The sequence below is a fragment of the Serinus canaria genome, chromosome 2, assembly GCF_022539315.1.
Source record: "Serinus canaria isolate serCan28SL12 chromosome 2, serCan2020, whole genome shotgun sequence".
Classification (NCBI taxonomy): domain Eukaryota; kingdom Metazoa; phylum Chordata; class Aves; order Passeriformes; family Fringillidae; genus Serinus; species Serinus canaria.
Genome location: NC_066315.1, coordinates 37,492,094 through 37,516,149, shown reverse-complemented (window position 1 = coordinate 37,516,149; position 24,056 = coordinate 37,492,094). Strand labels below are relative to the sequence as shown.

Genomic DNA, 24,056 nt, shown 5'->3' with positions numbered 1-24,056 from the left:
GTGAATTACTGTGAGCCATTTGACTGAGAAAAAGGAGAGAATCTAAAAGGAAAAAGGCATTAAAGGCCTTAAAGTTCAAAGGGGGAAGAAGCAGTTTACATCTAGACAAGAGTAATGAAATTTTTTTGAAGGATGAGTAGATGAACTTTTGAGCCAAGTATGCTTCCAGTTTATAAGAGCATTACTGAGATATTTTTCATAATTTCCAAACTCATGAGATTTTGCAAATATTATATCTTTTGCAAATATTACCTCTTTAAAGCTTAAAACAGCAAAAAAAAAAATATTTACCATTTGTTCCTGTCCATCATGTGTGCAGATTGTTTTTTTATTGTGTGGATGCTGGCACTATTTACTTTTTTTTTTAAGAAAATAGGATTATTGAAGTATTTGTTTTGGAGAAAAACTCCGCATATAAAGAACTACATGGAGTATGTCAACAGCTATGAGAAATTGTATTTAAGAAGAGGCTGGTTGCAATTTAGGCCTAAGGGTATTGTTATACTCTCTTAAATTCAGCTGGTTAGTTCCAGTAATTATAATCTGACATACAAAATTATATGAAAAGATAAAAATACACTATTTGTGTGGAAGGGATCTGTGGCAAAATTCCATTTCTGAGACTTTTTCATAGATCTGCTGTTGTAAGAATAATTTATGTTCTTCCATTTTTTGGTGCTACTTACAGGAATATTCTCTTTTGTGGCCTTAACCTGCATTTGAACAAAATAGCAGAGTAACCAGAACTCTATACTGCAAACACAGCCTGAAGTAATTGGGGAGAGCAAGCACTCCTGGTGATACATTGGAGAGAAATTGATTATGTCATGTCTTAGACCAGTGTAAGCAGTGGCAAACTTAGCAGAATCACTGCAGCAATGTGAGCAAAAGTGAGATCATAAAAATGCTTGTCTAGTTTTAGCAATTAGAGTAAAGAGATGGCTTAGGTCATGAAATGCATTCAGAGGATAACTTGGCAGCCAGAGGTATGGTGTAATCAGCTCACAAAAGACTTTCACCTATGCAATTAAATGAGAAGCCTGGGTCTTTTTGTTTGTAAACTGTCTTTGAGAGAAATATTCTAGATGGGTGTCCTCTGCATAGCATAGAAAATGAATTTGAGAGTCTTTTTTTAAAAGCACCAATTACCCAAATATTTTGCTAAAACTTGCTCTTCCTGGGATGTCAATTGTTATATGACATTTTTTCAGTATCCCTACAGAGCAGAGGATTGGTTTATCAGACTCATGATATTTGGCACTGTGGCAGCTGCATATTTAGACTGATTAAAATGATTAATAAATTTACATGGAAAATTGATAAAGAGCTATCCATCTGTAAATTTCTTGGCATTAGGCACAGATAGGTTAGATCTGCAATTCCCCTGTCCACATTGTGTATCCTTTTTAATTCTGCCCTATCTGCTGACATTTGAAACAGCTGTTACAGCCCGAAGTCACAAAAAGAAAGATGTTACACAACATGGATGCTTTCCAATCCAATAATATTTATTTTTTTGGAATTAGTGAAAAACTTAAGTCTGCAGAGAGATCATTGGTCAGTTGACAAAGTTGTGATTAACATGTTAGAAAAACCTGCTTGGTAGCTCTCAAGTATGTGCACTGAATGATTTAGAGGTATGACTCTTTCCTCAGAGGGAAAAGTTCCTTTCAAAATCCTGCAGTGAAGCTAGAAATGTTAACTGTGATGCAAACTATTTAATTAAACTATTTAAACTATTTAAGCAGAAGATGAAAGGCTGAAATCAGTACTCACAATTTTCCCAAGGCTGAGTGAGTTCTCTGAGATTCCATCTAGGACAGCATGTTAGAAGAAATTCCGTGTACAGTGACAATCTTAGCTAATGTCGTCTGGAATGTCGGTTTTTGTGGGCTCTGTCTTTAGATTGTGAACGAGCACAGACTAGGAGGCATTTTAGTCCAGATCATCTTTTCTGGCATCACTGAGTTCTGTTGTTAATGAAATTTAAGAGGTTACAGCCTAATGAAGACAATGAAGATTACTATTGAAACGGACAGTAAGTGAACTTTAAGTGGTTGCTTGCTCGCTTATTATATGAGGACATTTATTGGGTCTTCCATAAGTAAAAAAGTAGTCATAAAAGACATAAAAGTGCACATAAAAATAAATAAAAAGTGTTTGGTGTAAAAAAAAAACCCAACCCCTAGAATTTATTTCCCTTAAGACAATAAATATTAAAATTTCAGCTAGAAAGAGAAGTGGCCATGCTGGTTATTTGCTTTAGTGGTTCCATTTTGACTTTTCTACCCTTACTTAGTGTCAAGCTGCCTGTGCAAGTGCTATGGGTGGTTAGCAACTTATAACTGCCCTTCAGACCTTCAACTTTTTAGGCTATATTTTTAATTTTTTTTTTTTTTTACCTTTGAGGTCTGCTTATATTAAGAAGGAATGAATGCTTTGCTCTCATAGCTAATGGCAGCTCTGCTCTTCCTCACCAACATTTTAGCCTAGCATGTAGAATTGGGAAATCTAATCTTCCTTATACTGTATTTCTAAGGATTCTCATAACATCTCAAAGCTGCATCTTCAACTGCATGCTGTAGCATTTGAAGTGTTTAAATATAATCTCCACCTTACTTTACAAACACATGCAAACTAATGATAGAAGGAATGAAGGGATTTGGGGTTTTTTTTGATGGGAATTGTGTCTAGATTGCCACATTGTTTACCTGCTGAATCTTCGCTTGAATTTCTTATGAAAAATGTCTGAAAGCCATAAGAACAAGTTTATAAAAGCATAGTTTTGGAGCAGTGTTTGTCACCTCTGAGTTGTGATGTTCCTGACTGACTTTCTATTCCTGCAGAATTTTATTGATGATACAAACACACTTTCCACACTGAACGAGTTATCTTGTCTATCCTCATCTTCAACTCTTTTGTCAGTACAATTCATTTTAGGAGTAGTGAATATTAAAGGGGTTGTCCAGAGTTATTTCCTGCCATGGGATTGACAAGTAGATGTGTTTTCTGTTCTATATGTTTGTGAACAATGGACAGCCTTTAAAAATCTTGATTTCACTGTTACCTGGACATGCAAAGTATCAAATATTTGTCTGCTGTACAGCAAACAGACTTGGGAAGCACACTGTATTTGCTTTCCAGGAAAACTGATGGAAGGCTTATTTTGAAGCCAAGTGTCTCAAATCCCTTCAATTTTTCAAATTACTGGTAAAGCTTTTAATTCTGTATATCTTAAAAGCAGTATATTTGGGGTGCCCTGGTATGTTTATACTTTTTGAGGGAGAGGAGACAATATGTAGCTTTTGGAGAAGAGCAAGGCTGCAAGGTTTTTGCTAGTGGTTGTATGGCAGTGGAAGCCTGGAGCTGTTGCTTTGAGCATTTTCCCACCTCCTTGTTTTCCATTTCACAAAAATCTTACAGCTGTACAAGCATATGCATTTTTCCCATGGTCATGGATTAAGAAATGTGTTGATCTGTAGATTCACTTGGTCTACAGCTCTGGGGCTTTGAGAGGGAGGAACAAGTATTCTCTTTTTTGATCAACTTGCAGTCTTTCTCTCCCACTCACCCCTGCCCACCCAAAAAAACCAAAAATATTTCTAAGTCTGTATACCTGTATTTCCTAAGACTGTAGGTCAATTGCCAGTGTCAGCAATTGGCTTACAAGATCACAAATGATGCAGGTTTTCTGAAGTAAGCTCCCTACCTGCCTGCCAAATGACTAATGCACAAACATTATGTGAGGAAGTTTGTGCAAGTGATGGCCAAATTATTTTGTAAATTAAAACACTGGAATTGTCCCAAAGGTGGAAACCTCCATTTTATAGTGTGTATTGGAATTTCAGAGACTGGCATATCTGAATTTTTGCTTCAGAAAAGCAGTGCTGTTACCTTGCATAACCTCTGCTAACGTTCTAAAAATGCTGTGTGATGCAAAGGGATCCTAAGAAAATCTATCTGTAATTTTGTCTGTATGGAATAGAAGCAACCTTAAGAGCTCAAGAAAATAACTAATATAGTGTGTCAGTGCTAAAGAGATGCTTAAATGTCCTTATATTGGATATTGCAGAAGCTGAAGGATGTTTAGAAGTATGTTGTTCCAGCTGCTGTTATTCTACTAATGCATCCATACTGCAACTTTTAACCAAGGTTTTTGAAAGATACTACAACAAACTAAATCCTTAATTCCATATTTTTCATCCAAATCACTTTTTTGTTTTAAGTGCAGCTGGTTTCCTCTGAAAATTTTGAAAAACTTATTGCATTTCTTTTTAAATTATTTGCTACATACTAAGTAGGTGTGAGCAAGGAGTGGTAAAATGCATTCCACATCATAAAAAAACCACCATCCCTCTGGTAATCCCTCTGACTTTACACAGAATTATTCTGGGTTATTGTTTTTAATTGTATTATCCAGTTGCTAGTATTTTTCCCCATTCTCTGTGTGTTCTGCTCTGCAGTAGGGCTTTGAACTAGATTTCTTGACATAGGACCTGATGCCATGATAGAAATGCTAAAAATACTATTTTATGTGAAGGAAAAGTGGGTTTTAAAGAAAAGTCACAATGCTAAACTGAGTGAAGGTGTGGCTGTGGAGTGATGATTGCTGCATTTGTGCAATCCTTCAAATTTACATGCTCATTAACAAATATTTGTAGGTCTAAAGCTTATTGAGGCAGGCAGATTGCACCTATTCACCTAGACACTGTGTAAACATGAACATGAAAAATACATACAGTTATTCATAAAATAGCTACAAATGAGGGCAATTTTCAAATATTTGGGCTTGCATTAATGCTTTTATGGATTCTTATTCATACATTTTTCTCCATTACAGTGTACCATGGGAGAGAGATATGACAATGAAAAATAAGGAACTAACACAATAGTATATTACCCTGATAAGAAGAACTTCTATTTTCTCTTTTTCTCTTTTCTAACAGATAATGCTGGATCTGAATGATGTCAGATCTAGTGTTGTTTGAATAACTATCATGGACAAGAAAGGAAAAAGCTTTAACAGAGGAAGCTGGGGTATGATCTTGTAAGTGGTGTAGTATTTACAGCCATGTTTAGAAGGGAAGATGAAACCTTTTTTATTGCTACAGTGTTGTGTTGTTAGGGAAAGAACTGCATACAAAGAAAAATGTGGCACATGAAGAGAATGACAATTTGGGTTTACCAAAGAAATTAATCAAAGCTATAATTACGGTCATTAATACTCTTTCCTGCTTGAGGAAAAAAAAAATTAACAGAACTAGCAGAGTTTGCAGTTATTGTCTGTCCTGCTCCTGTTGCTTAAGATTGTTTTCTTCAAATATCTCTCCATGATATTTACTCTGGAGCTCTCACTTTCCTATGACTACTTGCTTCAGAACCACGCTTTTACAATGTAGTTACCTTCACTCAACACAACAGAACTTCTGTCTTTGCAAGTATTGGACCAAACCTTCTGAAAAATTAACTACTTCATTATAGGTATTAATTTATGTCACTTCTAGTTTTCCAGATAACATAGGCATTTAATGTCAGCCTTACAAGAGGATATATAAGAAAAGGCCAAAGCAGAGCAAAAATTAGATACCTCTCATCTAGAACCTTCAAATATTTCCTATAGATAGTCTTGTGCTGTCATTTTGATACTTATATCCATTAATATGGAGTTACTCTCTTTTACTGTCACTGCAAACTAAGAGCAGTCATTTCCTTTAAAGCCTATCCTGCTAGCTTTGTGTTCTAAAGTACAAAGCCATCATTGTTTTGGGTGCAATTGGTTAAATCAAATAATACATTAGATTCTGTAAGCTTTGAAGGTAGAAGTGATATCTATGAATGGTGCCACAAGGAAATACTTTTTGATTTTTACTGTTGTGTGCAGAAGGCTTTATATAATTCATGAGAACAGCTTTGGGCTAGGAAAACATCAATTTTTGCGTTTTTCTTCTGTGGAGAACGTGCCTGATAAAATTACCATATTGACTAGATAAATACCCCAAACAGCAAAGCACTAATAACTTCTCTGCAGGATATGTGGGGATGGTTTCAGGGAGAACTACTGGAAGAGACAAAAAGGGTTGATTCATTCCTTCCAACAAAGACAACGTCTGATGAAAGGGCACTTATTAAATTGTTAAAGTAGACAGGTTTCTGTTGGTCTTTGCCTTATCCCAGGACCATTTATCCAGCCTTACTGTGCTTTACCAAGTGTGTTTCTTCTGCCAGCTAATGTCATTAGACTGATAGTTCAGTTGGTAACAGTCTGCCCAGAGGCAAAGACTGGCACATGAGAGCCAACATAGATATCTCATGTTGCATAAAATAATTGTTTTATTAAAAAGTAAGAAAAAGCAACCCAAAACCTGTAAATTATACAAGAACTGTGGTGACAACAAGTTATTTAGAAATTGTTGTCTGTATTGTCTGTGAAACTCTCTGTAAACATCATTCAATGTTTTTAACTGTAATGATGACACGGGGTGTTTCATAAACTCTGTTTCAGTCCTAGCCCTGAAGCAACCTGTGGTGGGTGGGAGAGGGGAAGGAGCAGAAGGCATGCAGGCAGTAGTAAAATAATTTATTTTAGGATATGGACCCTGGTGGAGATGTAAGAACAAGTTAAATAGATGGGCATAGTAACTGTAGTTGGGAATAATACGAGATCCTTCCAGAGACACTGAAAATGGCAAAAGGTTTTCTTTTCCCTGGCATTCAACTGGATGCTACTCTAATAGCTAGAGTTCTCTTGTCAATTTACAAAATATTTATCAACAGTGTGTGAGCAGTCAAGGGAAGAATTCCTTGTAAAAACATTGGACTAAAGAAGACTAATAAAAATCTAAAGAGGATACCAGGAAAATCAAAACAATTATTTACTCCAAAGATTAAGGAATGGTAAAAATAATGGTAATAATACTACCATCTCCTGTATTGTTCTCTCCTCAATTCTTTGTGAAATCTGTTCTTCCAAATGTGGGCATTTGGTATCTCAGCTACTTAAGGAAGAGCAGGTGTTTTGTAGCAAAAGTCATTGCTGATCAGTTCCCTGGAACACATCCCCTACAGGCTCTACTTGCAATGCACTACAGGACAGATATCTGAAAGAATGTCTCCTCACTGCTCTCCCTGCCTTCTCTCCTCTGAGAAAAGTTATACAATTGTGATGCTGGTACCACAAGGGACAATTCCTGTGTCAGACACAACTTCAGTTATTGCCAAAATCAGATTTACTAGTTCATTGCTTTCCAGTAAAGGAAGTAAGCTGCTGTAAAGGGAATAGCTTTAATTATTCCTGGATTCAAGACAGGGGAATGCCGTGAGGTATTACACTTACAAGGGCAGTCAGAAGTCAGTCCTTTTAGAAATTCTGTGTTATATTCCAGTTATTTTTATTTACTTCTAGGGATTCTCTGGCTATAAATCTGCTTTGAGACTTAACGTTTAGATGGAGCTTTTAAAGAGGACATTCAACTTGCTTAAAATGCGAAATATATCAACTACCTGCTTAAAATGAAGACCAATCCTTTGCAATCTGCAGTGCAGTTCACTTATTCTTTCCTTGTTCCATTTGATTAATGAAAGCAATGCATTTTCTCTTCTTTGCTGGTGATTATTACTTCATGCTTCCTTGTTTTTGGTGGCAGATTACTGGGGAGTGATTCCACTGTAAATTGGTTTTGATATCAAGTTTTAAGTAGGATTTGCCTACCTACTTATTTTGTGAAAAATACTTCTCTGTTTCCAGCAGTGTAAATCCTAGACTGTGCCTTCTCTGTCTCTGTCAAAGAGAAGGGGAGTTTGGGAGAGGCCCTTTCAATGCTCACTTCCATCACTACAGTCGACAGTGCAAGTTAAGGAGAACAGCTTGCCTGCTGCTTCCTTCCCCATGTCTGCATGGTAGGTGTGTGGGGCAGCAGGAGCAGCAGTCAGAAGCTAAATCATACTTATTTACTGACCTTGGTAAGAGCAATATCTTCTCCTGGGTACATGGTGTGACTTCAAGCTCTAATGAGTTTTCGGGTAGTAAGGTAATACTTTGAAGCCATCGCTGTTAGTGACACAGAGAAAGTTGCTCCCTGAATTCTCCTTGGGGAAATACTGTCTCCAGTACTGACTGGATATAACTCATGCCACCTGGACCTTGGCACTGATGCAGGCCCTATTTTTAAACATTATTTTGGACTTCTGTCTGTGCTAGTGATTCACACAGTGCCAAGGATGTTCCTGGACACGGGAATGCAATCATCCCTTTCCATTGCTGTAGCTGTCTCTGGATGACTTCTGGATGAAGCTGAATCACCCAGATATCCCTGGGCAGTCTGGCATTCAGTACAAGCCAAGGAGCAACAAAGGCATTTCATGTGCAGCTGACCTGCTTTGGAGGAACAGAGAGGATGATAATACAGATGGGTACTGCTGTGCATGTGCTGGCCTCCAGAAAGAGACATTCAAGACAAATTCATTTTACTTTAGAATGTCTTGCAAAACCCTTTTCCTAGTTGGGTTTTTAGCTTTTTCAGTTTTTTCAGTTCTCTGTTTTTTACTGGTAATAACCTCAACTGGTGATGAATTTCTACTCATGTACTAAGATTAGCTGTGAGTATATTTTTTATTATGTTTATTTTTACTTAAAAGTTGGGAAATGAATACGGAGGTGCATGCAGATCTAAAACTGGTGGTAGTTTGTCAGCATAGTCTCAAGCATGCAAAAATCCTCTTTTCATTTGAGTGTGAACTCCACCTCTTAAGCAAACACTTTGTCCTACTTTCAAATCAAATTTTCACTGCAGAATACCCATTAATTAAACTGTGAGAGTAATTTCAGCCAGCAGCTCCTTGCATGGGGACCCTTTCGCTCACAGCTGGTGAAAGGTGATCTTCTTCTGCCTGGCTGAGGAAAAATCCATACAATCATAAGGACAGCTCAGTGTCCAAACTCAGTCATCACCAAGTATTCCTTAAATGACCTGAAAAATAAATGGTTTCTCTTCATCATTGCCTTACCTTCCAGTCATATTTTTCTCAGCTACATTTGCCTAAGAAACCAAAACTCAGACATGGTGTGACACTTCAACTTCCTCACTTTCCACAGGCCTTTTACCCCCAGCTGTTACTGTTGCTGCCAGCTCAATTAACCTCAGCAGGAATGCAGTTGTCCCTTTGTGGTTGATCCTGTTGAAGTTTAATGAACTGTGCTGCAAACCAAGAGAACTGCTAGTAAAAATTAGGTATAATTTCATTAGAAAATTTTGCACTCCTAATTAATGAAGGAGGTCATCTGAGGGCTTGACAGAATTGAATTTAACTGGAGGAAAATATCCAAAGATCAAATATATGAAGTTTCCTACTTTTCATCATCACTCTCTCTGCGGGCACCTGTTGTCACCAAACATCCTGTTTTCTGTCTCCCTGCCATCAAATCTCTGCCAAGGCATCTTGATGGGAAGCATGGAGTAGAGGCAGCAGTAAAATGAAGTCACTTGTTTTGTATCCAGTTGTTTCTTCATCTTGTTTCTGAGTGATGAGCACTGTGTATAATATGATTTATTTGAGTGTTAAAAAGCAGGGCTTCTCAAAACAATGAGATTATTGCTTCTCCACTTATAATCCAAGAAAATTCCTGGTATTTGTCTTTCATGCTCATTCTGGGAAACTTTGTAGCCCTTCAGTTTCTCAGCAATGCTTGTTTGGTACATTTGGGCAAAAGCTTGGGCAATACCTTAGACATGCTCAGACTCACTTTCTGGATATTAAATATAATTTTGATAGACACCTAGACAAAGAAAGTTAACAAGGAACTTGACCAAGAAAGTACTGACAAGCCAGAATAGTTACAAGGAAAGGGAGACAAAACAGGTAACAGCTGTTTAAAAGACAGACTTAAAAAAAAAAGTTCAAAAAAAAGAGCTCCTCAAAAATTTTCAAATACTGTTCCTGGTTTCTCATACTCGGCTTTGTTTATTACTTCAGAGCTCTTGACCCTTCCATTATGATGCAGTAATTAGTAGTCATCCTGTAGAAGATCAGGTGAACACCATGGTTTCTAGAATTTCATATTGTGCCATTGAAGGTGACCATAAAGTGATAAATTACACAGTTGTCAATCATATATTTAGGTCTTTTATGCCAAAAAAATCCCTGTGATGTTTGCTATTTATGTCTCTAAATCATGATGTAATAATTTTTTATTTGAGAAAATTTATATGAGTCCTTCTGTGTTCTAAAAATATACTTCTATCTCTCCAAGAAAACATATCTATTCTGGGCAGGATATATTTATAATAAATAGATTGAATCCAGGTTTTGAATGTAAAACTAAGTTTAATGACTGGATTTTTGATAATATGATACCAAAAGAATTTTTCGTACAATGTATTGTAGAGGGACAGATACCCACCAACCACAAAATATGCAAGTTTGTATTCTGCACATATAAAGGATAAGAAGTTGATACATTTGAGTCAAAGTTCCTCACAGTGTTTTGTTTAAGTGCTGGAGTCAGTCAATGTGCTAGCACACATGCTTATGTTTCAGCAGATGAGAACAGAAAATCAGCTAAGCATAAAAATATCTGTCAGCCATAATTTTTTTGGAGGTGGTACTTTGGTTTTGGTGTACTCCACTATTTAATTTATAGATTCTAAAGAAATTAAGTCTTATCTTCAAACATAATTACCACAGAAGTAGTGGAAAATGGAATTTTCAAAGCAGTCACAGGAAACTGAGGACACAATTCTTAGTAGTCAGGAAAATAACATTCTGAGTCCCAGTCCCAGCCTTGAATGTGCCAGTACCAAGGGTCTGTTTGGGAGCATTGACATGGGTTTGTTATAAGCTATACAGCCAGCTGACAATGTTTCTGCAATACTAAGTGGTCTCATAAAGTGAAATATTTCATATCAAGTTCTGTTTGTTATGAGAAAGAACGTGTTTTCTACCTTCTGCAGAGGCACAGTTGTTGGGGTTTTTTTGGGTTGTTTTGTTTATTTTTTTCCCTGAACAGTGTTATGGGGCAAACGTTCAATCCTTTTATGTCAAAGGCGAAGCTTAATTTAAATGAGACCAGAATGCATGGTTGTGTGCTAAATCAGATATTTTTAAATGTGTGCCACTTGAGACTGTGGAAGAAAAACATGCTCATAAACATTTGTGATTTGTTTGAAGTCAGAGTAGGCTTCTCTCTCTGGGTCTATTTATAGCTTCAGGATAAGAAATTCTGAGACTTAGTGGCAGGAACTGATGAGTGAAACTTTCACATACTCAGAGCTGTAATTTTCTGTTTCTTCAGACTAAAGAAAATTCATGAGTCTTGTAGCTGGGATATGAAATTAATCCTGCTTACTTAGGAGAACCTTAATCACAAGACAGTTTCCCATTTGAACCCTGGTATCTGTAGCACTCAAAGTCAGTTCTCACAGAATATTTTTTCATCTGTCTTTGTCTCTTGTTAAAACAGACTTTTGATTTTGCCAGTGACTAAGATTAGATTGTAATGTAATATTTTTATATTTTTAGGTTTTTTATTCTGTTGCTATATTAAGACCAGAATCACAAATGGATTCTTTTGAATCCTGAAGTGTTCCTTTTTTTTTTTTGCTGCTGGAGTCCAGTTTCATACAATATCAGCAATCAACTTCTATAGCAAAGCCAAGCAGTGACAGTTGCAATAATGAATATTTGCTGTGGGCCACTGGTATGAAAATAGCACAGTGCTGCAAGCCTGCGTCACCAGAAACAAATCTTCTATTTGACTGTGGCTGAATTTCCAGCTCAATTTTAGAACATTTATAATTGAAATAGCTCTTAAAGCACTGTCATAATAGAGTGTTAAGAAATGCTGATTCAGTCTACAAGGCATGAACTCAAATGCCTTCCTACTTCTTTTTGGTGTTGTTTTTCCTTGTTTGGTTGGTTTTTAATTCCTTTCACCTTTAATGCTGTACCCTGTATTTAGGGCACTGAACTCCAGACAGGCAGCAACACTGTAAAATATTCAAAGGGAACCATGCTGGTTAGGTTAGAAGTTCTTGTGAGAAAAAGAATTGAATTGCCTCTTTGTAAGCTTACTTGACAGCTTTAAGAATGTTTTATCCTTAATCTCTGCTGAAAATTCTAAAGTTTATATGGGAATGAGCAGCTTTGCATCTTTAAATGTGTCATGGCTTTTACGTGGTGAACTTCAATGGCTTTCTATTTATGGTTTAATGTCATTAATGTATTTGCATTAGTAGAATATCAAGTGTATTCACATAGGGCACCTCTTAAAATGCAGAATAAATGCACTGAACTTTGTTTCTTTTTCCTGATGACCTTTACCATTTTCAATTTTTTATATACTATGCTGCTTACATTTGTATCTCAAAATACCCTCAAAATATTCGAAACATAAGCTAACATAATTGATTGTATTTTCTTTTAGCTTTTAAATAATTACATAGTGAAATATTAGATCAGCATAAATACAGAAGGCCAGATTCTTGAAGCAGAATAAAATCTGCTGTTAATTCATCTTTTATTGTTTTATTTCATTTGTTGCCTCGGGTTTTCCTAAGGAAAGTAAAGAAATTATTATCTATATTTTGCTTGGGGCTAAGTACTGACATTTACACTGCAAGGCTGGCAGTGGTGATTGATGCACATTTGTAATTTCCTGCAAGATTAGAATGAGCACCAAAGCATCAACTTTGCCATCAATCATGAGAGAGTGTTAACGTCCCTTTCCCCTGCCTGGGCCATCTGCCCCTTGCCTTCCATGTCACCAAGAGAGTACCTTGGCTAAGACTACTACTGTACAGTAGTACCAGGATGCAGAAACTGATGTTTTAAAAGCAGTGTTAATGCTTATGAAGCAACAGGGTTTGGATTTGGATTGGGCTTTTGAGGAAAATAATTCACTGCAGCAATTTTTGACTGAAGGAAAGCAAACTTTTAATGGATTCTCTGGAATGGGAAAGGAGCGACTAGTTAGTGCTACAGTTTTGTGGACAGATCTTCAAGGGCTTTATTTTTTTTCATCAGTTTCCCAACAATATGCTTAATATTTCAATATTTTTTTATTTTGAAACCTTATTTTTAAAAAATCATAGATAAGAAGAGGCTGTTCAGCTAGGTAACCTCATTCCTTCTGCACTGATATTTGACGTCCCCAGTACCTTCAGGCTATGACAACTTTCAGGCATTCTTTCAGGGAAAAGAAAACCAAACTGTGATTTGACCTTGAGTGGGAATTTATCTTTTGCTACATGCTTTAACGCCTGTCAATACCTAGAATATTCACATGAAAAACTGCTTTCTTGGATTTATGAATGATAATTTTTAAAAACCCTCTGGGAGAACCCGTAGAAACATGACAAAATACACAATGCATAGAACTTAACAGAGCTTAAAATCTTGTATTCTCACTGACTGAAAGGGAGTCATATTTGTGTAGGTATTTGTTCAGCCAGCTTTAAGTCCCCCAGTAGGAAATATTTCTGGATCTGTGTAGGTAGGTTATTCCCAGGCTTCATAAACTTTAATATTAGGAAAAAATTTCCTTACATCTAATCTAAGTCTCTCTTGATATAATCCAACAGTCCTTGTTCTACTAGGAGGGATGAGGGAGAAGAGTATATTCTTTTATTTTTTAGCTACCTTCTACAGATATGAAAAACATTGTCAGTGCTCGCCCTTTTTTTCCATATTCACAGTTCATGTTTTCTAAACTTCTAATTTTTTTTTGGCTCCCTCCATCACAAACCCTCTCTTGTTGCTTTGTATTTGTATTTGCAAAGCAAGTAATTTTGGGGTTTCTTTTGACATTGCTGTCCCCAGGCTGGACACAGGGCCTTCAGAGCTGATCAGAGGAGGAAAAAATATCTCAGTGTAGTGGGGACCTGTTTTATAGCACAATGATAGAAGAGATCTGTGTTCATCATGTCTGTCACTGAAAGATTTTTCTGAAAGCCAAGCAAATAAACAAAGAAAGCAATCAAAATGAAATATACAATAAAACTTCCCCAAATGCAGTACTGGGGTTGCTGTTCATCATTCTGTTTTAATAGATCAGATTAAACCTACTGAGTGTGGATTCCTGCAATTGTCTTTACTGAAAAGCATCTAATTTTCTAATCTGTTTCTTCAATGCATTAAAATTGTTTTGAATCAGGTTTCTCAGTGTGTTTGCCCTGCTTCCAATTTGATATTGCCTGATAAGCTATTATGAATGTTCCCCATTAACAAAGTTTAGAACAGTACTAGTCTGCAATGCACCACTGTGGTATCAGTTAGTTGTGCCCTTCTGCACTGGAGCCTGTACTTAGCTCTCTAAGTGAAAGAATTGCTATTTTGTCCATTCCAATGGGATGCAGTTAAAAAAAGCATAGCACAGGTAGAGCATCACTAACACCAAGTAATGTATGAAAACAAAGTGAGCCATGCTGGAAAAGTACCCAAATCCAGGCATATTTTAGTAAAGTAACTAAGATTTTTTTTTTTAATATGATAAAATACAGCACTGTAAAGGCAGAACAGCTCCTGTTCTTTGTCTCCTTCTCATGTCCCCTACCCACCATCTTCTTCACTGCCTCCACTGCTGCATTTTGCTGACCTCCACCCTGCTGTACTTAACAACCACATGTTACTGCCATATCCAAATATTTGTATCAATGATTCAAACTAAAATATCATTGTGTATTTTCTCTCTCATTCGTTTGACAACTACTGGAAAAGCACTAGTTCTTAGCTGCAAGAAATAAGTTTCCAGATTTAGGTATATGTCTTGCTTGTAGTCTTTCCAACTGATAGGCAGAATGAAAAACTTATTAGTGTTTGTTTAGGTCTCAGATAGGGAATGTTATATATATATATATATATATATATATATATATATATATATATAAAATTAGTTACTCTTCTTAGTATGTATCATCATTATGTAATAATGGATAACAATGTGTACTGTGTACTTATAATTGCCTTCATTTTTTACTTTTAGTTTTATTAGTACAAGATGTTAAAACTTTAGCTTGGCTACCCAATCAGCATAAGTATGATGTGTTACTATGGCTGTTTATGCATCTGAAGTTGAGTGTATAAATTTAAACTGGCTGTTGTGCTGGTCATTTTCATGACCTCTTTTATTGCATTTTTCTTCTGTTGTACAGTACATTCTTAATGACCTTTTTGTTCAGTTTATGAGTTCTGTGTGAGCAGACTGCAAGAGACAACACATGGTTTTCTAATAGAAGACTGTATTTTGTAACCACATGAAATACAGAGAAGAGGGTCAGGTTTAGTTCATTACCATTAGTCAAACCATCAGCAGAACAATCTGTCTCTCTGTGTCATCACAGCATTGGAACGTCAGCAAGCAAAGTCACATGATTTTTTTCTGTTTGTTTTCATTTCTTTCCACCTCCTCTGTTTGCCCACAGACGCTAACACAGGGACACCAGCAATATCAACGACGACAACCGTGGAAATCCGGAAGAGCAGTGTTATGACAACTGAGATCACCTCTAAAGTGGAGAAAATCCCCACATCAGCCACGAGCAGCAGCACTTGCCCTTCCGTTGAGACTGAGGAAGAAAAAGCAAAAAGACTGCTGTACTGTTCACTATGCAAAGTCGCTGTCAACTCTGCCTCACAGCTGGAGGCGCACAACAGTGGTGAGATGGAGCAGGGCTTGCTTGCTTCCTTTTTTTTTTTTTCCTTCTGTCTCAAGAGCGCTGCAATTATCTTCCCCTGAATAGATTAGATCTCTTGCAGCAGGGGACAAAGAGGTGGCAGAAAACTGGCAATTACATGGAATTCATTAACTATTAAAGTATAAAAATGACAGGCAAAGAGGCTTTCAAAAAAGAGAAAGAAAGGAATTTATTGCAAGTTGCAGATTTTCTTACACTTTAGCCTTTGCAGCTTCAAAACCTTGTTGAGCTAAATGACGGCTCTACTTCATTACCTTTGGTGTTCGGAGTTTGCATAGTTTTGCTTGTGCCAACTAGCAAAATGAGAATGAATGCCATCATCTTTGTCTGAAACTTAACAAATTAAGGCTGAAAGAGGGAGCATCAGTCAGAGTTCAATGATGGGAGTTAGAGTTCTTAGCTCCATATTGTCTGTTAATAAATATCTTGTTAAAATTATGTATATTTTCCCTTTGTTTTCATCAACTGATAGCAGCTGCTGCATGAGGGTTGAATGCGTAATTTCCTACCTCCATCTTTCTTAGATTTTGAACTTTATCTTGTCATTAGAGCTGGTAGCATCAGTAAGTTCTGTTAGTAAACAGCCACCATTCACAGTCACTAATTTAAGCATGTTATTGATTGGCTCAGTGGTGGGTGGAGTTAAAAAATCTAGGGATTTGATATGGTGGCAGTGACCACCTATAGCCATCTTACAGAAAGTTCCTGATCTTGGATGTCAGGGGCTGCCTCTTATCGAGGGTAAGCAGAGTTCAGAGACAGAAAGAGAACCTTAGGTTTGAAATTTAGAGACAGTGATAAAATACCTAGAGCAAAATGATCAAAGGTTTTGGGATGCACTTTAAAAAGAAATAACTTTGGCATATCTATAGAACTCAAATTAGAATGGAAATTATAACTTCTTGGCATTCATGAGAAACAAAATTCCATCAGTTTTGAATGCTGTTTACTATATGCCAGATCTTCAGCTGGTGAAAGTTCAACTTCAAGCTGTATCCTTTTAAACTATTTAACTTCGTGTAGACTTTAAATATTCTGATCAGGCTGAGAGCCAAAACAGTATTCTGAATATTTAAACACAACCTTCCAAGTTCTTGCTGCCTGTGCTGATAAACTGTGTGTGTGCTCACACACATACATTTTTTTTACAAGTCTCTGTGGAGGCATACAGCAATTAGCACTGGAGTGGTGGTTCTGTATGCAGTAGTTAGTCCATCATCATCACAGACCACCTGGGTGGGAGTCAACAGTGTAAGAAACTATTCAGTCTGAATAAAGGTGCAGCAACAGAATGCCAGTGCTCTCTATGCAACCTTTATTTACAATAAAAAAAAATAGCAATTGTATTTTTCTCTCATATATGTTTCTCACATGTTTTGGTTTCTGTCCAGGACATTAATAAACTGTAGGTTGCTTCCAGGAACCTCTGCCCCTTTCTGGTTTGGAGAGTAATTAGTTAATTAAAGATTTAATTATAAGCTACCTAGACATACTGTTTATCAAACTGTTCAGGAGGACTACAAATCAAAGCCAACTACATCTTTAATAGCTAAATTACTTTTCTTTTGCAACTACAATGCAGGTCTTATTAGCAGCAGGAGTTAATGAGAAAAGTCACACACATTTAACTTCACATCAGGGTACCTGATTGTGCTGCTACTTTCTGGTCTGGCTGCTTTGTTCTAGTGCATTACCTATAGGTATGTAATTTAGTAAATAAATATCAGGTGTGAAATACTGTTACATTAATATGACTCTGATACAGAACATGACAGTCCCATTCCAAGGATAGCACGTGGCACCAAGCTGAGGGTCATATGATTTTATTAAAAAACAAAAATAAAACAATGAATGCAACCCAATTGCCAAAGTTGTTTCTGTTTCCCATTTCTGTTGTCTCCAGGGACTAAGCACAAAACTATGCTGGAAGCTCGGAATGGAAGTGGAACCATAAAAGCCTTTCCCCGGGCAGGCGTAAAAGGCAAAGGACCTGTGAATAAAGGAAACACAGGCCTTCAGAACAAAACATTTCACTGTGAAATATGTGATGTACACGTAAACTCTGAGACACAACTGAAACAGGTACTCAGCCAGCTTGTGGAGTGACACTCTTTGCCTGCTCTTTGTTTTCATGGTGGTAAAGTAGTAACACAGCCAGCCCATGTCAATTTGTGTCCAAATGGAACTCATAGTTTTGTCCATTGTACTTGGCTGCCATGCTGTATGTTTTGTTTTGATTATGATTTTCCCTTGCATGGAATATGTTGTCTCAAAAGCTCTCAATTATACACCATTGGTAAAGAGTTTAAGAACGTGTAACACGTTACAACTGTCTTTAGAGTGCTAGAATTGTCCTGGCTAATAAACTCTGCCATTTCATGTACTGCATGATATTTGCCTTGACAAAGATATGGAGGTGGATGCAACCAGTGCTTTCACAGAATACTAAGTAACCCACTTAGAAACGTGGGATGGAGAGGATTCCTAATATTTTTACCAATGTTTCACTCTAACTGAGAAGTATGACCTCTAAATTGCAATTACTCTAAGTTATGTTCAGTCATTCTTCAGATGATCAAAGCTTTCTGAAAAACACTTAGTTTAATTCCATATGCCTATTGGAATTAAATACTTGTAAAGGAACTTTACGAGGATGAAGATTAATTTAATAATGGACAATAGCAATACCCATTCTTCTGGTCTCAGAGAAAAAAGTCTAGTTCTATGTATTTGTATTGTGATAATACTCTTGAAAATGAAAATCAAAGCAAAAAAAATAATTCTGAAAGAGGTCCCTTGCTTCTAATACCGCAAGATAATCTGTGTAGAAAGATACTTTAAAAGTCTTATAGAATTTATGAAGAAGATAATGGATTTTGAGCATTTTTTTTCACTGTCTCTTAGTTTGGTATGTAACCATCTCAGAAGGATCTCCAGGCAGCTTAGGGATTTAAACAATTTTCTGACCCTATATTCTTCCCTAAATAGGGGATGCTTTACTACCTAATTTTCCTTAAAAACTTTCTGTCAGCAGTGGATTGAATTTGATTGGTGATTTATAGAGTTAGGGAGGAGTTTTTCAAAGGCTTTAACCTGGCCCAAATCCTGCTGAAGTTAGAAAAGGTGGGAAAATATTTAACTGTAGAGGAAGCAGATCTGAACTTAGGACTGATGAAAATTACAATCCCAATATGTGGTGCACAAAGGATCCTTCAAACTTCAAAAGAGCCTATTCTTTTTCATTATTGAATTACTCAAAGTAATGCTGCTGTAGAGCAAAAGCCTTTCGTATTGGAGCAGTAATCTTGTGTAAAGCAGAATCTGAAGTGATCTGTTGTGAAACTATCACCCTTTGTTTTCTTTCCCCCCCTTCCCTCCCTATTGTATTTTAACAGCACATAAGCAGTAGAAGGCACAAAGACAGAGCTGCTGGGAAGCCACCCAAACCTAAATACAGCCCTTACAACAAACTCCAAAAGGGAACACATCCTCTAGGGGTAAGCCAATCACTCTCTTTTATTTGACTTTTATTTTAATCCTGATGAGTAGGATTTTTAGAAAACATAAGTGGGAAAATGTTTAGAAGTGGAGTGACAGTGTAAGCCATTGGAGTATCAAGTACAGGAGAGAGCCACTGGAAGCCCACAAGGGATTTTTTAATATACTTTAAGACGTGTTTACTACAACCTATGAACCCTTGCTTTTGTAGCTACTCTGAATAACCTCAGAAAATAAGCTTGTTGCAAAGGTCACTAGAGAGCAAGAGACGGAAAAACCCTCCAGATGTCATACAGGATTTTTCCAGTTTTCACCAAGGACAATAGTGATGAAATAATGTCGTGGTTTGAAAGGAAATGAAGTTTTTTGTGATGGTGTGGGCAATCCAATCAGTGTTCAGATTTAATATTGGCACCTGGTTTGTCCACTGAGGGCAGGATACGCCTCTGAGAACACAGGGGTTAAAAGCTGTGATCTCCCAGGGGAACTTCCTCTTGGAGTCCCGCTGGAGAGTGAGCAGACCCCCCCCCTGCCCAGATCTGGCTGGGCAGGGGGGGAGGGGAGCCATGTGGCCGGAGAGAGAGGTAGGCCAGGCCTGGGCCCAAGGGTGGAGGAGAACATTGCAAGGGCTTCGGGCAGCCATCCTCCATTCTCCCCCCCCCCCCCCCCCCGGAGAGGGAGAGAGAGAGACAGAGCCGGTGCCTGTGGTGTCTGTGATAATGGCCCGGCGTGAAGGAGAAGGGGGGGGTGCCCAGCAGGGCAGACAGGCGTGGGAGTTGACGAAGTAAACCGGCAGAGAGAGAGAGCTCGGGACTTTTAACCCCTCTGAGGAAGATGAGAACCTTGCAAAAGCTGAGTCCTCCTGAAGTTGATGAGATTGAGAAGCTGTTGAAATTGAGAAGATGTTAAGAAAATTCTAGGTGGGAGGAGATGATGGAGTGGCTTTGGGCTGGACTTTTCTTGTGTAGCCACAGCAGAACCACGGGTGTTTCTGTGCCACAGAGACTGCGTTCTAGGGGGAGGCGATGGCTCAGAGCCAAGAGAGTGCAGTGATGTGGAGGAGTGAACAGAGACGACGGGTGAGGAGGGTGTGGTGGTGCCCTCCACTTCGAAGAAGAGAAGAAGAAGAAGACGATCTCTGTTCAAGAGACCCCTCGGCCCCAGGGGGTGAAATTTGGGGGGGACAGGTGTCCCAAAAAGAGAAGGACTGTGCTCCCTTTGGAACTGGTCAAAGTATCCTTAAAATGGAAAACCCCAGAAGCAGCTCTGATCCATGTGCAGTGGTGAGAGCACTGGACATGGAAGGCGTGTGGCGCAAGAGGGACTCCTCTCTTCTCGAGAGACTGAGAATCAATTGTCTGAAGGGTGGCAATGAAATTGGAAATTTGGTGGGGGGAGGAGGAAGAATTTTGGAAGGTTTTCATCTTATGTTCTATTGTATTTGTGTGTCTTCCTTTGTAGTTGTAGGTTAATAAATGCTTTTTTTTTTCCTTTTAACCTTAAGTTGGAGCCTGCTTTGCTCTGTCTCTGATCATATCTCACAGTAGGTGCCAGGGAAGTAGGTGTTCTCGTGGGGGCACTGGTATTGTGCCAGGCTTAAACCATGACAAATAACTAAATAAAACTCTATAAAATATAAACCATTCATTCTATCCTTATTTAGAGAATTGTTGAGATAGCAAGGGAAACAATTAAAAAAACCTGCCTCTTCTTTCATTCGACTGTTTCAGAATGGTTCTGGTCACATTTCAACTGCCAAGATAAACTATCTGAAACATAATTCTTATTAGCTCCAAAAGCTGTTATTGTTTTTTCAATAAAAAATCCTCTAGGATGCTACCACAAGTTAAGAAGCAGCTTATATTGTGGGTGGCGTAGTGAAACATCTGACTTTTATCTTCTCCATCAGTTAAACTGCATGGATGAGTCCTGCATTTTGGCCACAACAACCCCCTGCAGCACTATAGGCTGGGGATGGTGTGGCTGGACAGTGCCCAGCAGTGTGCCCTGGTGGCCAAGAAGGCCAAGGGCATCCTGGCCTGTGTCAGGAATAGTGTGGCCAGCAGGAGCAGGGATGTCATTCTTCCCCTGTACTCGGCACTGATGAGGCCACACCTTGAGTGCTGTGACCAGTTCTGGGCCCTCAGTTTGGGAAGGACCATGAGACACCTGAGCACATCCAAAGAGGGCAACAAGGCTGGTGAGGGGCTTGGAACACAAACCCTGTGAGGAACAACTGAGGGAGCTGGGAGTGTTTAGCCTGGAGAAAAGGAGACTCAGGGGTGACCTTATTGCTCTCTGAAAATCCCTGAAAGGTGGCTGTAGTCAGGTGGGGGTCGGTCTCTTTCACCAGGCAGCAACTGGCAGAACAAGGACACAGTCTCAAGCTGCATCAAGGAAAATATAGGTTGGACATTTGGAAAAAGTTTTTCACAGAAAGAGTGACAAAGTGCTGGAATGGCCTGCCCAGGGAGGTGGTGGAGTCACCACCCCTGGATGTGTTTAAGAAAAGACTTGATCTCATGGCACTCAGTGCCATGGTTTAGTTGAGGTGTTAGGGCGTGGGTTGGACTCAATGATCTTGAAGGTCTCTTCCAACCTAGAGATTCTATGAATTCTGTGAATGTTAAATCTGCTGCTTTGTAGGGTTTTATAAATGGTTCTGCCAGAGGGAGGATGTTGATTCATTGTCCTCATAGAGATTAGCCCCTTATGCCTTGACCATCTTTTTTGATACAGGCACAATATGGAGCTTTTTTTTTTTTTTTTTTTTTTTTTTTGTGAAAACCCATTACATTGAGTTAAAGCTCTTGGCAGCAGAAACTTTGTCCTTGTTGGGGCAGCCTTCATGAGTGGCTTATTCATGCAGGATTCAGTTGTAGAATAAAGCAGTGCACCATTCTGGTAGATTCACTGATAGGGAAATAGCCCCATAGGATTTCTCAGTTATCCACAAGATCAGGGTCTTCAATACAAACCATACTGAAAGGAATAGAAAATATGTGATGGGGTAAGTAGGACATGGAATCAGGAAAGCCTTTTTGACAGGAATGTTATTCCTTTAGGAAATTATTTTTCAGGAGATGAAAACAACTCCTACATTGTTGTTGTGGTTGTGCACAGCTCTCTACCAATTTATATAATGGTGATTTCTGAGAACTCCAGCCAAGGTTCAAGAAAATAACAGCAGTGCGTCCTTTTCCCTCTCCCTCAATCCCACAATATACAGGTCAGGCTAGAGGGCATCAGAAAGGCAAAAGAGATTTGAGAAGGAAAGAAAAAACTAGCAATAAATGAACAGATATATGTAGTAGAATTGTGGCTTCAGTAAGAAAGGAGACACCAGTTCTCCCTTTAGTCTTTTTGGTTTTGAATACAAAAACTGCAGGAATTGTATTCACTTGAAGTGCAGAATAGCACAGCAACAAGCCAACTAATTTCACCTTTAATTTAATGCTCTTTCTTTACTTTTTCTGTATTCCCTCTTCCTAGCTGAAATCAGGATGCTCCCCATTAACATTTCAAGTTATTTGTCCCTTAGTTTACTTCACTGGAAATGAAACAATTTAATTGTTTCATTGTTACAATTCCAAGTAATGGTTACTTTACTCCTAATATTGACCTGTGAGTAAATTAGAGTTTAGAAATGAACATACAAGATACTGCATATGTTAAGTATTACTAGTTTTGCAGCTACCTTGAAATCACAATCACGTTGATAAGTTAACTGAAAAGCTACCTAACTAGAAGTAATCTAGTAATTTCATTAGAAGTACCTGATTCCTCCAAGAATGGCAAAAAAGCCTTAGTCTTTTAATAGAAACAGCCACATGAGATCTTTGTTCTTCATTACACAAAATGTATGGACATTGCCAAATTTGTCTACAGAAATTTTAAAAAGAACAGGCTACATTTTCATGGCTTTTCTAGACCAAAAACTCACTTTTACCATGTTTTCAATATCATTTGTACTTCTCTGTCTTTTCTAGATTTTCATGCTTCAGAGATAGAAAATTTATAAATTCCCACAGTGAAATTTCAGAGTTTAAGAAGTCTTGTAGTGTTGGGACTTGCTTGGCATTTCTTCAAGCCACAGCTGTCCAGCATGTATAAAATACTGCACAGGAGGAAAAAAAGTTACCAAGCATTTGATAGTCTAAAATTTCTGCAATAAAATAGCTGTTACAAAAAACATCCTTCACTGGGAACTCTAAACCAAAGAGTACTTTGTACTCAGGGTTACTTTTTTTTCCTCATGGTTGTTTTGAGGTTGTTTTTTTTTTTTTTTTTTTTTGGTTTGGTTTTTTGGTGGTTTTTTTTTTGTGTTGGGTGGGCTTTGTTTTGTATTTTTGTTTGTTTATTAGTTTTTTGTTTTAGGGATTTTTTTCTGTTCTAAATAAGGCTGTAAAAGTTATTTATTAAAAAATGTGAGCAGGGAGGAAAAAGTCATGTATTCAGCAAAGGAAGAAGACAGCTTGGATCTGTGAACATAACACTGATCAAAGAAAAGATCAGATCATTGCTTTTAATAGGCACCATAAGGAATTTTATATCTAGCATCTATTCTATCCTTTGTTAAGAGAATTAAAGAATTTGGTTTGATCTGAGTATTTCTCCCAGAGCTTTAAAGGGCCTGGAAGCCAACAGTTTTGCCAATAGGTATTGGGAAAAATAAAAATCCTCTATCCATCTGACCAGTAAAGAACCAACAGACCTTTTGGAATGTGGTGTTAGTGTAATGATGAAACTCAGTTGTGGTTCATGCTAGAGTACTCCTGCCCTTAATTTCTGATGATTCACTCACTAGGGTTCTGTTGAGTTGAAAATGTCAGAATTATATTGTTCAAGTTAATTCCTTGAAAATCCCTTTCA

At 37.8% G+C, this 24,056-nt stretch overlaps 1 protein-coding gene across 2 annotated transcripts in view; it reads left to right on the top strand.

Moving 5' to 3' along the window:
• The window catches only part of ZNF385D (zinc finger protein 385D), a 414,757-nt gene that overhangs the window by 382,540 nt on the left and 8,161 nt on the right, over positions 1-24,056 (top strand). For both annotated transcript variants that reach the window (XM_050971656.1, XM_009086110.4), the window contains 3 exons: positions 15,414-15,647; positions 17,590-17,768; positions 19,082-19,183. In XM_050971656.1, the coding sequence (XP_050827613.1) occupies positions 15,414-15,647; positions 17,590-17,768; positions 19,082-19,183 (515 nt within the window). The remainder of the gene's footprint in view (positions 1-15,413; positions 15,648-17,589; positions 17,769-19,081; positions 19,184-24,056) is intronic.